The 16,694-nt window shown below is 36.6% G+C and overlaps 1 protein-coding gene across 1 annotated transcript; it reads right to left on the reverse strand.

The window, feature by feature from the left end:
- Positions 1 to 13,274: 13,274 nt before the first annotated feature.
- On the reverse strand, positions 13,275 to 14,222 carry LOC123791187 (olfactory receptor 5V1-like). Its single transcript, XM_045795826.2, has one exon. The coding sequence runs from the start codon at positions 14,220 to 14,222 to the stop codon at positions 13,275 to 13,277; it is 948 nt and encodes a 315-aa protein (XP_045651782.2).
- Positions 14,223 to 16,694: the final 2,472 nt, after the last annotated feature.

Here is a 16,694-nt window from a genome sequence, read left to right on the forward strand (position 1 = left end):
AACGGCCATGAAAATATACTTTATTCTATAAAATGATTAAACTCCCATTATCATCCAACAACACTGTATTAACACCATAGAATATGCTATTAATATTTCATAGATATATAAATTATATTAAATAGATATTTGTGTTTGAGATTTTGCTCTAGATACAAGTTTAGATCATCATACTTTTGGATCATATTTTTAAAGTCCAAGAAATCATTGCTGATTTATTCAAGCTAATTTGTGATTCTTTCACCTTTTCTACATAGAGTATTATGTCATTTGCAAATAGTGAATGTTTGACTTTGTCTTTGCTGATATAAATGCCTTTCATTTTTGTTGTTGTTGTCTTTTCTTTTTTTCTTTCAAAGATTTTATTTATTTATTTGACAGAGAGAGACAACGAGAGAGGGGACACAAGTAAGCAAGGGAAGTGTGAGAGAGAAATGCACGCTTCCCGCCAAGCAGGGAGCCCGATGCAGGACCTGATCCCAGGACTCTAGGACCATGACCTGACCGAAGGCAGACACTTAAGGGATGAGCCACCCAGGCATCCCTTGTTGTGGTTTTCTGATTGCTGTGACTAGGTCTTCCTGTACTAGCAGTGGGGGTGATGAGAGTGGATATCCCAGTGTTATTCCTGACCATAGAGGAGAAGCTCTGTTTTTCCCTATTGAGATTATTACCTGGATTCTTCTTCTTTTTTAAAATGTTTTTTTTTTATTATTATATTGTTAGTCACCATACAGTACATCCCAGGTTTCTGATGTAATGTTCAATGATTCATTAGTTGCGTATAACACCCAGTGCACCATGCAATACGTGCCCTCCTTACTACCCATCACCAGCCTATCCCATTCCCCCATCCCCCTCCCCTCTGAAGCCCTCAGATTGTTTCTCAGAGTCCATATTCTCTCATGCTTCATCTCCTTTCTGATTACCCCCCCTTTCCTTATCCCTTTCTTCCCCTACCGATCTTCCTCGTTCTTATGTTCAATAGATGAGAGAAGCATATGATAATTGTCTTTCTCTGCTTGACTTATTTCACTTAGCATTATCTCTTCCAGTGCCGTCCATGTTGCAGAAAATGTTGAGAAATCATACTTTCTGATAGCTGAGTAATATTCCATTGTATATATGGACCACAACTTCTTAATCTAGTCATCTGTTGAAGGGCATCTCGGTTTCTTCCATAATTTAGCTAATGTGGACAATGCTGCTATGAACATTAGGGTGCATATGGCCCTTCTCTTCATTACGTCTGTATCTTTAAGGTAAATACCTAGTAGTGCAATGGCTGGGTCATAGGGTAGCTCAATTTTTAACTTTTTAAGGGACCTGAACACTGTTTTCCGATATGGCTGTACCAACTTGCATTCCCACCAACATTGTAGGAGGGATCCCCTTTCTCCACAACTTCCCCAGCAAGTGCTATTTCCTGCCTCGTCAATTTTGCCATTCTAATTGGTGTAAGGTGGTATCTTGATGTGGTTTTGATTTGAATTTCCCTGATGGCTAATGATTTTGAACACTTTTTTGTGTGTCTGTTAGCCATTTGTATGTCATCATTGGAAAACTGTCTATTCATATCTTCTGCCCATTTTATGATTTGTTTATTTGTTTCTCGTGTATTGAGAATGAAAAGTTCTTTGTAGATATTGGATACCAGTCTTTTATCTGTAGCATCATTTGCAAATATATTCTTCCATTCTGTGGGCTGCCTCTTAGTTTTTTTGATTGTTTCTTTGGCTGTGCAGAAGCTTTTTATCTTGATGAAGTCCCACAAGTTCATTTTATCTTTTGTTTCTCTTGCCCTTGGATATGTGTCATGACAAAATTTGCTGTGGCTGATGTCATATAGGTTGCTGCCTATGTTCTCCTGTAGGATTTTGATGGATTCCTGTCTCAATTTGAGGTCTTTCATCCACTTGGAGTTTCTCTTTGTGTATGGTGTGAGAGAGTGGTCAAGTTTCATTCTTTTGCATGTAGCTGTCCAATTTTCCTAACACCATTTATTGAAGAGACTGTCTTTTTTCCACCGGATGTTTTTTCCTGCTTTGTCATAGATTAGTAGCCCAACGAGCCAAGGGTCTGTTTCTGGGTTCTCTATTCTGTTCCATTGGTCTATGTGCCTGTTTTTGTGCCAGTACCATACTGTCTTTGTGATCACAGCTTTATACTATAGCTTGAAATCTGGCATTGTGATGCCCCCAGCTTTCGTTTTCCTTTTCAATAGTTCCTTGGCGATTTGGGGCCTTTTCTGGTTCCATACAAATTTAAGGACTATTTGTTCCAGTTCCTTGAAAAATGTCCTCGGTATTTTGATTGGTATAGCATTGAAAGTGTAGATTGCTCTGGGTAGCATGGACATTTTAACTATGTTTATTCTTCTGATCCGTGAGCATGGAATATTTTTCCATCTTTTTGTGTCTTCCTCACTGTCTTTCAAGAGTGATTTATAGTTTCTAGAATATAGAAACTTTACGTCTCTGGTTAAGTTAATTCCAAGGTAACGTATGGTTTTTTGGTGCTGTTGTAAATGGGATGGATTCTCTAATTTCTCTTTCTTCAGTCTCTTTATTCGTGTATAGAAATGCAACTGATTTCTGAGCACTGATTTTGTATCTCGCCACATTACTGAATTGCAATATAACTTCAAATAGTTTGGGAGTGGATTCTTTTGGGCTTTCCATATAGAGTATCATGTTATCTGCGAAGTGAGACAATTTGACTTCTTTGCTGATTTGGATAGCTTTTATCCCTTTTTGTCGTCTGATTGCTGTTGCAAGGACTTCTAGTACTATGTTGAATAATAGTGGCGAGAGTGGGCATCCTTGTCGTGTTCCTGATCTTAAGGGAAAGGCTTCCGGGTTTTCCCAATTGAGAATGATATTTGCTGTAGGCTTTTCATAGATGGTTTTTATGAGATTGAGGAATGCACCCTCTATCCCTACACTCTGAAGGGTTTTAATATGGAAAGGATGCTGTATTTTGTCAAATGCTTTTCTGCATCAATTGAGAGGATCATAAGGTCCTTGACTCTTTTCTTGTTCATATGATGTATCACGCTGATCGATTTGTGAATGTTGAACCACCCTTGCATCCCAGGGATGAATCCCACTTGGTCATGATGGATAATACTTTTAATGTACTGCTGGATTCTATTAGCCGGGATATTGTTGAGGATTTTGTCATCCATATTCTTTAGGGAAATCGGTCTGTAATTCTCCTTTTTGACGGGGTCTTCTCCTGGATTGGGGATCAAGTTAATATTGGCCTCATAGAAAGTGTTTGGTAGATTTCCTTCTGTTTCTATTTTTTAAAATAGCTTTAGGAGAATAGGTATTATTTCTTCTTTGAATGTTTGGTAGAATTCCCCCGGAAAACAATCAGGCCCTGCAGTTTTGTTTTTTGGAAAGTTTTTTATCACTGTTTCAATCTCTTCATAATTAATTGGCCTGTTTAAAAAAATCAATTTCTTCCTGTTTCAGTCTTGGTAGTTTATAGGTTTCCAGGAAGGCCTCCATCTCTTCCAGATTGCTTAATTTGTTGGCATAAAGCTGTTGATAAAAGTTTCTAATAATCCTTCCAATTTCATTGGTGTCGGTTGTGACCTCTCCTTTTTTTCATAATTTTATTAATTTGGGTCCTTTCTCTATTCTTGTGGATAAGTCTTGCCAGAGGTCTGTCAATTTTATTAATTCTCTCAAAGAACCAGCTTTTGTTCTGTTGATCTGATCTACTCTACTCCTGGTTTCTTTTTTTTTTTTTAAGATTTTATTTATTTATTTGACAGAGAGAGAGACAGCCAGCGAGAGAGGGAACACAAGCAGGGGGAGTGGGAGAGGAAGAAGCAGGCTCCCAGCGGAGGAGCCTGATGTGGGGCTCAATACCATAATGCCAGGATCACGCCCTGAGCCGAAGGCAGACGCTTAACCGCTGTGCCACCCAGGCGCCCCTACTCCTGGTTTCTAATTCATTGATCTCTGCTCTAATCTTGGTCAACTGCTTCTGTATGCATGGATTAGACCTGTCCCTCTCTTGCTGTTTCAGCTTGTTGATGTGAGAATATGAAAACTACATTTTAAATTTTTCTATTCTTTTGATTGAGGCTTGGATGGCTATGTATTTCCCCCTTAGGACTGCCTTTGCAGTATCCCATTGGTTTTAGGCTGTTGTGTTTTAGTTCTCATTGGTGTCCCTAAATTGTTTAAATTGCTTTTTGATTTCCTGTTTTATCGAATCATTCCTGAGCAGGATGGTTCTTAGTCTCCAAGTGTTTGAGTTTCTTCCAGATTTTTCTTTGTGGTTGAGTTCCAATTTCAAAGCATTGTGGTCTGAGAATATGCAAGGAATAATTTCAGTCTTTTGCTATCAGTTGAGACCGGTTTTGTGTCCCAGATCATGGTCTATTCTTAAGAGTGTTCCATGGGCATTAGAATAGAATGAGTATTCTTTGGTTCTGGGGTGTAGTGTTCGATATATATCTATGAGGTCCAACTTGTAGAGTATGGCATTCAAAGCTGTTCTTTCTTTGTCAAGTTTTTGCATGGTTTCTGTCTATTTCTGATAGCGGAGTGTTGAGATCCCCTGCTATTAACGTATTTTTATCTATATGTTTCTTTATTCTGGTTAAGAGTTGGCTTGTGTATCTTGCTGCTCCCCTGTTGGGGGCATATATATTTATAATTGTCATATCCACTTGTTGGATACATCCTTTCAGAATAATATAGTGCCTTTCTGTGTCTCTAACTATAGTCTTTAGTTTAAAATCCAGCCTGTCTGATATGAGAATTGCTAACCCAGCTTTCTTTTGAGTTCCATTGGCATGAAAGATGGTATTCCATCCCTTTACTTTCAGTCTGAATGTATCTTTAGATACAAAATGAGTCTCTTGTAGACACCAAATGGATGGGTCATGTCTTTTTATCCAATCTGCAACCCTGCATTATGGGAGAATTTAGGCTATTTACATTGAGACTGAATATTGAGAGATATGATTTTAATGATGCCATGTTGCCAGTAAAGTCTTTGTTTCTATCGGTTGTGACTTTCTGTTCTCTATCACTCCTGGGGCCGTTTTACCTTTATATAATTCCTCTTAATATCTCCTATAGGGCTGGTTTCATGGTTATGAAATTGGTCAATGACTGGCGATTCTGGAAGGTCTTTATTTCTCCATCAATTCTGAATGACAGCCTTACTTGATAAAGGATCCTTGGCCGCATCTTTTTCTCTGAAAGAGCTTTAAAAATGCCCCCCCCCATCCTTTCTCTCTTTCCAGGTCTGTGTAGAGAGGTCTGATGTAATTCTGATACCTTTGCCTTGGTACATGAGAAATTTCTTTACCCTCGCCGCTTTCACTACTGTATTCTTGGATCTAATATTTGTGATTTGCACTATGATGTGACGTGGTGTAGGTTTGTCGTGGTTGAGCTTGGGAGGGGTCCTCTCTGCCTCTTCGACACAAATGTTTTTTTCCCTTACTAGATTAGGGAAATTTTCAGCTACAATTTGTTCAAATATCTCTTCCAGACCTCTGTTTTTCTCCACCCCCTTGGGGATGCCGATGATGCTGATATTGGAACGTTTCATCGAGTCGCTAATCTCCCATAACCTACATTCCTGAGCATGGATTTTTTTTAAGTCCAGATTCTATTTTAGCTTTTTCTTCTACTAATCCATCCTCCATTTCGCTGATACATTCTTCTTCCTCATTCACCCTTGCCATCAGAGCCTCTAGTTTTGACTGTACTTGGCTCATAGAATTTTTAATTTCTGCCAGAGTCACTGTCATTTCTGACCTTAGAGGTTTATATTCTCATTAACATTTTCGTTAATACTTTTTTCAAGTCTACACATCATCTTGACCATTGTTGATCTGAATTCCATTTCGGATAATTTGGTTACATCCATATCCATTAGTTCTGTGGCAGAGGCCACATATTCATTGTCTTTTCTTTGCTGGGAGGGTTTCTCCTTCTCGTCATTCTGATGAGGAGAGGTTGTGGGGTTGCCCAGAGCCCAAATTATTGACTGGGACCCAGGCCATGCGCCCTTGTTTTATAGGGATCTTAGGGATGTTGGCTTCTTGATATTTCATTCTGCCTTCTGGGGGAGGGGCCTGTCATGCCAATACTCAGGCAACCCTGTTTGGGTAGAGTATCTGTGTCTGCTGAAAGGGGGATTGGGATGGGCACACTGTGAGCCGGTATTTCCAGGCTTTTGTTCTCTGGCGGCTTTCCCTGGTTGTTTGCTGTGCCTCTTCCGAGAGCCAGAGCAGCAGTGGCCAAATCTCAGCCTCTGTCACAGAACAGAGGGATCGCGGACTGTTCTCCGCTGATGTTCTGGCCACTTTAACACTTTTTCTGTTGGTGCTGCTCAACCCTGAAGCATCCTGGGATGTGCGCCCCACACTTGGCCTCCCAGCCCCACTTCCAGGGCCGGCGCGTCTCTGTCCTTTGTGTTTCTAACACCGCCAGCTGCCATCCGCCAGCCACCCCCGAGCACTCCCAGAGCTCCTGGTCTCAGTCTGGTTCCAGTGAGCACACCGGACCTCCGTTTCAGTCTGGTGGCGCACGTTCCCTGGCTCACAGTCTCAGTCTGCTCTCTCATGGGTGTGGTCCTGAGTCCACCCGCTTCCCCATGCAGGCGGCTACTGATTGCCAGCCCCCGAAGGCGGCAGCTCCCTCCCCCTTCTGTTTATCTTCCAATATCTGTGTGCGGTGACACGGCTCCCCGCTTCGTACCTCAATACTCAGCGCTGGAGATGTTCATTTGTAGAGATCCAGTTGTATCTTCCTGCATCAGGCTGATTCCGTGCATGTTCAGGCTGGTCTGGTACCTATCCAACTCGACTCAGGGCACTGGCTGAAAAAGTGGTACCCTACTCCTCCTCCATCTTAACCTCTCAAATTCTGGGTTTTTCTTCATATATGACTATTATCATACTGAGGTATGTTCTCTCAGCACTGCTTTGTTGAGGGTTTTTATGATCATATATTTTTTTTAAGATTTTATTTATTTATGTGACAGAGAGACAGCCAGCGAGAGAGGGAACACAGCAGGGGAGAGGGAGAGGAAGAAGCAGGCTCCCAGCCAAGGAGCCTGATGTGGGACTCGATCCCAGAATGCCAAGATCACGCCCTGGGCCGAAGGCAGATGCTTAAGGACTGTGCTACCCAGGTGCCCCTATGATCATATGGTTCTTATCCTTGCTTTTATTAATGTGGTGTCTCACATTCAATGATTTGTGAATATTGAAACATTCTTGCAATCCAGGACTAAATCCCTTTTGATCATGGTAAATTTTTTCTTTTCTTTTTTTATTGAAGTATAATTGACGTACAGTGTTATAGTAGTTTCAGGTATACAGCATAGTGTTTTGACAATTCTATTCATCACCCAGTGTTCATCAATATAAATATAGTCACCATCTGTCACCAAACAATGTAATTACAATCTTACTGTTCTACTTTTCATCTCCATAACTATTTCTCCTTCTTCTTCTTCTTCTTCTTCTTCTTCTTCTTCTTCTTCTTCTTCTTCTTCTTCTTCTTCTTCTTCTTCTTCTTCCTTTCTTCTTCTCCTTCTCCTTCTCCTTCTTCTTCTTCTTTCTCCTCCTCCTCCTCCTCCTCCTCCTCCTCCTCCTCCTCCTCCTCCTCCTCCTTCTTCTTCCATTTATTTGTACTATTGAATTCGGTTTGCCTATGAAGCCATCTTCCCTACACTTGTGTTTGCTGGAAGAATGTTAATATTATTACTGATTGAATTTCTTTGCTGGTTATTGGTTTTCTATTTCTTCCTGTTTCAGTTTTGCTAGTTTATATGTCTCTAGGAATTCATACATTTCTTCAGATTCTCCAATTTATTGACATATATTCATACATTTTTCATAATGTACTCTTGCAATTGTTTGTATTTCTGTCGTGTTGGTTGTTATTTCTCCTTTCTCATTTTTGATTTTATTTACTTGGATATTTTCTCATTTCTTTTTGAGAAATCTGGCTGGGTTTATCAATTTTATTTTTTCAAAGAAACACCTCTTGGTTTCTTTGATCTGTTCTATTGTTTCTTGTTTCTTCGTTTATATATCATTTATTTTTCCTCCAATCATTATGATTTGAGATTTTTCTTGCTTCTTGAGGTAGGCATATATTGCTATATACTTCCCTCTTAGGACTGCTTTTGCTGCAAAGATATGGGAACTTTATATTCTCATTTGTATTTGTTTCCACATAAACATTATTTCTTGTTTTATTACATGGTTGGCTGACTCATTGTTTAGTAGCATGTTGTCTAAACTCTATGTATTTGTGGTCTTTCCAGATTTTTTCTTATGATTGAATTTCATTTTCATAGTGTTATATTCAGAAAAGGTGCATGGCATGACTTTGATCTTCTCGAATTTTTGAGTTTTGTTTTGTCAGCTACTATGTAATCTATTCAGGGAAATGTTCCATATGCGCTTGTGCAGAGTGTGTATTCTGCTGTTTTAGGATGGAACGTTCTGAATATATTTGTTAAATCCATCTGTTCCAATGGATCATTCAAAGCCACTGTTTCCTTATTTTTCTTCTTAATCTATCCATTGATGTAGGTGTTTTAAAGTTTCCTATTAATACTGCATTATTATCTACTAGTTCCCTCGTGATTGTTAGTAAGTATTTTATGCATCTGGTTGCTCCTATGTTGGGTGCATAAGTATTTATAATTTATATATTTTATATCATAAATTAAATTAAATTAAATTAAAAAATAAATTTATATATTTTATATTATAAATTAAATAATTTAATTAAATAATTTAATTTAAATTAAATTAAATTTTAAAAATAATTTTATATTATAAATTAAAATTATATAAATTATAATTTATAATATCCTTATAAATATTTATAATTTATAATATCTTCCTTCATGAATTCTTCCTTTCGTATTCTATAGTGCTCTTCTTCTAGTATTACATTCTTTGTTTTAAAGTCTATATTTTCTGATATAGTTATCACTACTCCAGCATTCTTTTGATATCCATTTGCATAATAGATCGTTCTCCAACCTCTCACTTTCAATCTACAGCTTTCTTAGGTCCAAAAAAAGTTATCTTGTAGGCAAGAGAAAGATGGGTCTTTTTTTTTTAAATCCATTCTGTCATAGTTTGTATTTTGATTTGAGTGTTTAGTCCATTTACATTCAAAGTAATTATCAAGAGATATATATTTATTTTCATTTTATTATTTATTTTTTGCTCGTTACTGATAATTTTCTCTGATCCCTTCTTTTGTTTCTGTGGCTAATGCTTTGCTCATATTATTTAGTGATATGCATGAATTTATTTCTCTTTATTATTTTCATGTGTATTAGTGGGTTTTGATATATGATTACAATTAGATTTGTATGTAACACCTTTTGCATTTAGCCATCTAAATTAATTTGTGGTGTTTAAATGTGAACCCATTCTTACTCCTCTATTCCTCACATTTTATTTTAGTCATATGTTGTTATATTTTATATCAAGTTTTGTTTATTCCCTAGAGTAATTTTTTATAGAAATTTTCATTGTTACTGATTTTGTATTTCCTATCGTTATAATGTTACTTATGTTCTCTCCTTTCAGTTCAAACAACCCCCTTTCATATTCCTTTCAGTCCTGTTTTAGTGGTCATGGATACCTTTAGTTTTTTTGTTTTTCTGGGAAACTCTATCTCTCCTTCTATTCTGAGTGATAGTTTTGCTGGATAGAGTAATCTCGGCTGCAGATTTTTCCCACTCAGCAGTTTGAATATATTATGGTACTTCCTGCCAGCTTGCAAAATTTATTTTGAACAATCTCCTTCTAATCTTATGGGTTTTCCCTTATGAGTTGCTGCCTTCTATTGTGTGGCTGCTTGTATTTTTTTTTTTCCTTTATCACTATAACTTTCCCACTTAATCACAATATGTCTTGGTGTGGATCTGCTTTTGTTGACTTTAATGGGAGTTCTGTGTCTCCTGGATCTAGATATCTGTTTCCTTCCCCAGATTAGGGGAGGTTTCAGCTATTATTTACCCAAACATATGTTCTTCCCCTTTTTTCTCTCTCTTTTTTTAGGATTCCTATATTATGAATGTTACTTAAATATGTATTAATTAATTAATTCATTTATTTATTCATTTCAGAGAGACAGAGCACAAGCAGGGAGAGGTACAATCATAAGCAAACTCTATGCTGAGCAAAAAGCGTGGTGTGGGGCTTGATCCCACGACCCTGAGATCATGACCAGAGCCAAAACCAAGAGTCAGACAATTAACCGACTGAGTCACCCATTCACCTCATGTAGTATGAATGTTATTTGATGGAGTTACTGACTTGCTTAAATCTATTCTTATTTAGTGTAATGATGTTTTTTTCTCTCTTTTGTTGAGCTTGATTACTATTACTCTGCATTCTAGATTATTAATTTGTTCCTCTGCTTCTTCCATCCTACTCATTATTGCATCAAGTGTGTTTCTCACTTCATTTGTTGTGCCCTTTATCTCTGCTATGTTGTTTCTTATCTCTGTGGTAAGGGCCTCACTCATTTCTTCCTCTGTTTCCTCCATTCCAGTATGTGTCCTTCTGATCATTATTTTAAATTCCCTATCAGGAATGTTACTTATATCTGTTTTGCTTTGACCTCTAGCCAAGGTCTATTTCTGTTCTTTTATTTGGGATAAGTTTCTGTCTTCTCATTTTGTCTAAGCCTCTGTGACTCTTTCTGTATTTGGAAAGTTAGCTGTGTCTCCTGCTCTGACGGTAATGGCCTCCCACTCTATTGTCATCTTCTCACAAACACTTGTATCCTAATGAATAATGGCCTTTTTGAATTAGAGTTAACTATATTATTCACTGTGTCCTCTATATCTCCCTGTCAGCAATTATTGTTTCCTTCTACACTTCTCTCCATCTTTCTGGTTTTGTTTCATAAATGATTGCTGTCAGTCTAATTTGAAAGTAATTAACATAAAATGTCAAGTTATCTAGAGACATACTAGTTAGCCAAATCTAACACATTTATCCAATGCTCCAGTGCATCTTGAATTTTAATGAGGTGGCTGATTTTAAGCTTGACTATACATTCACATTGCACTAAAGTGTCAACTACATCTCGGAGGATTTTCTCAGGAAATTGTCAAGTAATTTGGCCAGATTTTCTCACATAACTGTGATTTTTAAATAATAGAAAGGAATAAATATAAATGGATCACTGAGTTTACTCAAAGGCAGCATGATATCTTCAAACAAACAGATATGCCATCATCAAAATACTACCAGCCATACATTTAGATAGACCTAGATCCCCAGGACAGGAGACCATGCCTTCTACCACTTTTATCCAGCTTAAATATTTGTGGTTTTAACATCTTGAGTTTTGTGTAGTTCAGTCCAAACTTCACTTTGTGGAAACTGGAAGAACCCATTATTTGGCTTATACTTCAGGGGTATTTTTCTTCACATAATAAGAAAAAGCTAACATCACAATGATTCTACGTTAATTAAGCACAGAATATTATAGACATTATTTTTTCTTTTTAAACATTTCCCAAAAGCCTGTTTATATGTTGGCCAAGGCCTGATTTGTTGTGAACTTGGCAAGATGCCCACTGTTTTCAACAGGATTCAATTGGATCCCAAAGTGTTTCTGTGACACAAATATAACATTATGACAATCAACATTACATGCAAACAAAGGTGAGTCATTAAACAAATATCATGGTGGCTAGTATATAAAATAAATGATTGAATTTTAAATATATTATTTAATTTTATGTGGTGTTTCACCTAGCAAAATTCATGATTTTTTATGCAATGTGGACTAATTCTATTTTCTACATGCAATAGAGACTAAAATGAGCAATAAATAGAAAACATCTCTCAAATTTATAATAGTTACATAATAGTATTATTTCATTCACTTATTAAGGTTCATATGGATTTTCCTACTCTCTTTAAAATCACATAACAGATAGGTGATGTGCCACTATTATGAATAGCCCTGGAATGTTGTAGAAGATATATATTGGTGCATTGCTGAATTTTCGAAGATATAATTATTAACAAAATGTCATTTAAAGTATTTATAGCCTAGCTCATGCAGCACAAGTACATATGACAAAACTATCATTTGGTAAAGTTTGAAAATGAAATGATCACTTCACTTAGTGATAATGGAAGGGGATAGAGCAGATAAGAGAAAGAGAGAAGACATTGAACACTAGAGAGTAAAAATAGATTCTGGACTGTAGAGAGTGGGTTTATATGAAAAGTGACCAACTGACTGGAGACTAAATTTTGAAAGTATTTGGGATGTTCAGGGTTGAGGGAAACTGTGGAGAGAATTATACATGACTGCAGAGTTCAAGCAGTGTATTACATAAGCAGTAATGCATCAAGAAAACATTTTTATTTCTAGATGTGATAGAAATGGGAATGGAATGTGAAGGTTGAACCATCCCCAGTCAGAAACAATTGCTTTCCAGTCATACTGAATGAAAGTCCTGAGTTTCAAGGCAAAGTGGAGTCTATTTCATGGATTTTAGTCTGCATAGCTGGAAAAAAATGGTAACAAAATGCAAAGTAGTTGATAAGGGGTGTGTGTGTGTGTGTGTGTGTGTGTGTGTGTGTAAGTGTAAGTGTATTGTAAGATGATAATACTAATTTTGACCATGTTCAGGCTAAAGTGTGATAATATTGTGAAATAAATTAGATATCTAAACCAAATATTTGGAAAGTGAGTGATCTCTTTGGAGGGGCAAGTAGAAGAGAATGGATAGATTCATAAGAAAAGAGATAACTATAAATACAGAATAAGTGGAAGCTAAAATTGATAGAAAGAGTGGACTAATAATGTAAATATATCAACATAAACAGTCAATCACATAAGGGAAATGAGTAAAAGGAAGATCTATAAATAGATGATTAGATAATGATTTAAAACAAATACTAAAACATGTAGGGGATAGAGGTATGAGTATGGATACAGATATGAACATATACCCATTAACTTAAGAGCAGCTCAGTTTATGCCTTTAATTATTAACTGTTCTCTGCTTACTCTGGAAAATGCCTGTTTTCAAATGATAAATTTTAAGACCTCAGTAGATAGATATAAAGATATACATATATGGATAAATATAACTAGTGTACATGTGTTCATAAATTTCTATGAGTACATAAATATGTGTTCTATATATCAACTGAAAATTATTCTATGAATTCATCCTATGAATTTTTTCTAAAGTGAACATTGATATATTCTGCTTTAATATTATAATTGCTGCAAACATGCTCTGTGACATAAAAGCCTTCTGAGTGCTTCTTTGACCTCCACATTTTTCAGGCTGTAGATCATGGGATTTAACATTGGGGTAATAACCCCATATAGCATGGAGATGAGTCTGTCTCTCGCTGGAGAGTGTTGACTGGAGAAGGGCCGACAGTAGGTAAATATTGTTGTGCCATAGAACAGACAGACCACTAGAAGGTGGGAGGCACATGTGGAGAAGGCTTTGTGCTTCCCTTCCACTGACTGGATCTTTAGAATGGTGGATATGATGTAGATGTAAGAGACAAACGTGATTAGGAAGGCACTTATCCCCAGGATGCCTCCTACCACTAAAACAAGCATTTCAGCTACATAAGTGGATGAGCATGAGAGGGCCATCACTGGTGGGATGTCACAATAGTATTGGTTAACTCGGTTGGACTTGCAAAAAGACAGGTGGAATGTAGACACGGTATGGAGGAGGGAATTGAGAAACCCTGCTGCCCAGGTCCCAGCTGTCAGCTGGACGCAGCGAACCTTGGTCATTATGAGCATGTAACGAAGGGGGAAGCAGATGGCCACATACCGGTCATAAGCCATGACAGCGAGAAGGAAGACTTCAGTCCCTGCCAGGGCCACCAGGAAATAAAGCTGAAAAGCACATCCAAGGAAGGAAATGCTTTGCTGCTCAGTCAGGAGGTTCTCCAACATCTTGGGGACAGTAGCTGATGGGCAGAATATGTCTAAGAGGGATAAACTTACCAAAAAGTAATACATGGGTGTATGGAGCTTCTTCTCAGTCGCAATGGCCAAGAGAATGGCCCCATTTCCTACCAAGGTGACCTGATAGATGATGGCAAAGACCACGAAAAGAGGGTAGCGCACCTCAGGGAGGTCAGAGAGCCCTATGAGGATAAACTGAGTCACGGTGGTTAGATTGTAAATATCCATCTCCTCTCTCCACAAGGGACTTTCTGGAAGAAATGAAACAGACATAGGTTACACTAAAAAGCCAAGGAGACTGGTGATGAGAAATTCTTTTTTTTTTTTTTTTAAGATTTTATTTTTTTATTTGACAGAGAGAGAGAGGCAGCCAGCGAGAGAGGGAACACAAGCAGGGGGAGTGGGAGAGGAAGAAGCAGGTTCCCAGTGGAGGAGCCAGATGTGGGGCTCCATTCCAGGACACCGGGATCATGCCCTGAGCCGAAAGCAGATGCTTAACGACTGAGCCACCCAGGTGCCCCTGGTGATGAGAAATTCTTAGATAAAATTTTATGTGTGGTTGGTAAATTCTGTTGTTATGATAGATATTTAATTTATTAAAACAACTGTGAAAAACATCATCTGCATTCATATTTCTTCAAATAGTCATCCTCAGTTCGTTGTAAAGAGGCAGATTTCTGAGAACAAAGGAGACATTTAAAGATTTGCATTCTCAGTTGATCACCTGTGGATCTTTTATCAGTGTTTGGGATTTCACAATTCAGTGAATGTCGATGGTGTGTTTCTCACACCTGTTCAGACATTGACATTATTATGTCTTGTATTATTTAAATGTGTACAATTGTATGCACTAGCTAAACTCAAAGTAACTCAAAAGTGGAAGCTGTGCATGTTACATGATATACAATTTTAATATTTGTTACCAACTAGCAGATATATAGTATATATATCTAAGTGATTATTCAGTGAAAGAATTAATGGTGTGTCTCCTGTACTGACAAAGTGTTTCTGATAAGAAATAAATGTGGGACTGCTTTTATAATTCCTAATTATAATAATTTTGATATGAATATTAAAGTTTGTTTTCCCAGAAGTATACTTTAATAAAATTAAAATAGCCTGCAAAGTATAAAGAAAAACCACATATATATGTAAAATCTCCCTTTGATAGTATCTGTGAATAAGTATACTCACATAATATTCAATTCCCTTTCCTTTAAAATTTAAAATTTCACCATGTGTCTAATTATTTAAGGAAATATGGGGTTTTAAAATATATACATATATATATATCATTTATATTATACATTATAATTTAATTATAATTACTTAATTATAATTATGTAATTTTCTATCTTCCTGGCCATACTAACTCATTTCATTTTAATTGCATTTGTATGCATATTAGTAGTCAACATAATTATAATGTTTAAGGCTATTTACAAAAATACCTTTGATTAATGTTCTACAAATCAATACTTTTGTGGAATTTTTGTCCTTTTGAAACCATTTTCTTTTTTTATTTTTTTTTATTTTATTTTTTTTTTAAAGATTTTATTTATTTATGTGACAGAGAGACAGCCAGCGAGAGAGGGAACACAGCAGGGGGAGTGGGAGAGGAAGAAGCAGGCTCATAGCGGAAGAGCCCGATGTGGGACTCGATCCCAGTACGCCGGGATCACGCCCTGAGCCGAAGGCAGACGCTTTAACGACTGCGCTACCCAGGCGCCCCAGAAACCATTTTCTTTTTTTAAAGTCACATGCATGTGATTGTAAAAGAGAAGATAATTGCAAAAATAAAATGTTAAAGTCACATTTGATGGTCTCCCATCCCCGTTTATTTTGTCTAATGGAAATTGTTAAATAGCTTTGCTCAGAGAAAATACAGTGTATGTGACACAGATTATACATAAATATTTATTTACATAGAATAAATTATTTTGGCACTTTTTCCAATGCAATATTTAATAAAGATCTGTGAAACTACTTGGGAGAAGTTTTCACTCGTTCCTCAAGCAGCATCAGTTTGTATCATTCTTGGGAGTAAAATACAAAGCAAAACTCACATTAATGATATTAAAATCATAAAAATTAGGAAATAAAATTACTATACTAACCAGAAAGTGCTTGAATACCATTACCTAATCAGCAGCTATTTAATGAGAAAGTTAAAAATATTGAAACAAAAAACATCTATCATGTCAGTTCTCAAATTCTCAAACATTCATAAAATTACAAAACTGCTCAGTATCAATTTGTCTACATCTTTATATATTTATTTCCTGAAAATGTTATAGTGAAATCATTACATTTTAAAAGACACTTTCTGTTAAAAGAAAAAGTAATGTGTGAGACAATAAACATTAAATTCTATGTTAAATACTTATTTTTCTTTTTACCCACACTTGCTAATTTGACCCCTTTTTTGTAACAAGGATTATGAGAAATAAGTCAAAAACATCCTAATGGACACATAAGCTAGTTATGTATTGGGTTCCATAATCAATATGTATCCTTCATAACATAGTGCATATTCCCTACACTTTGCAGTGCATTAAGTTTTTAAATCAAACTTATTGTCTTGGCATATAGAATATAGAATTTGTTTATTTGGGGATGGACATTTTATTTACCTCAACAGTATCCTCCTTTTGAAATCAAACATAATTAAAGTTTATATATTTGCAATTTAATTAGAAA

Source organism: Ursus americanus, chromosome 5 (genome assembly GCF_024610735.1).
Source record: "Ursus americanus isolate L20-20 chromosome 5, mUrsAme1.1.p, whole genome shotgun sequence".
Lineage (NCBI taxonomy): Eukaryota > Metazoa > Chordata > Mammalia > Carnivora > Ursidae > Ursus > Ursus americanus.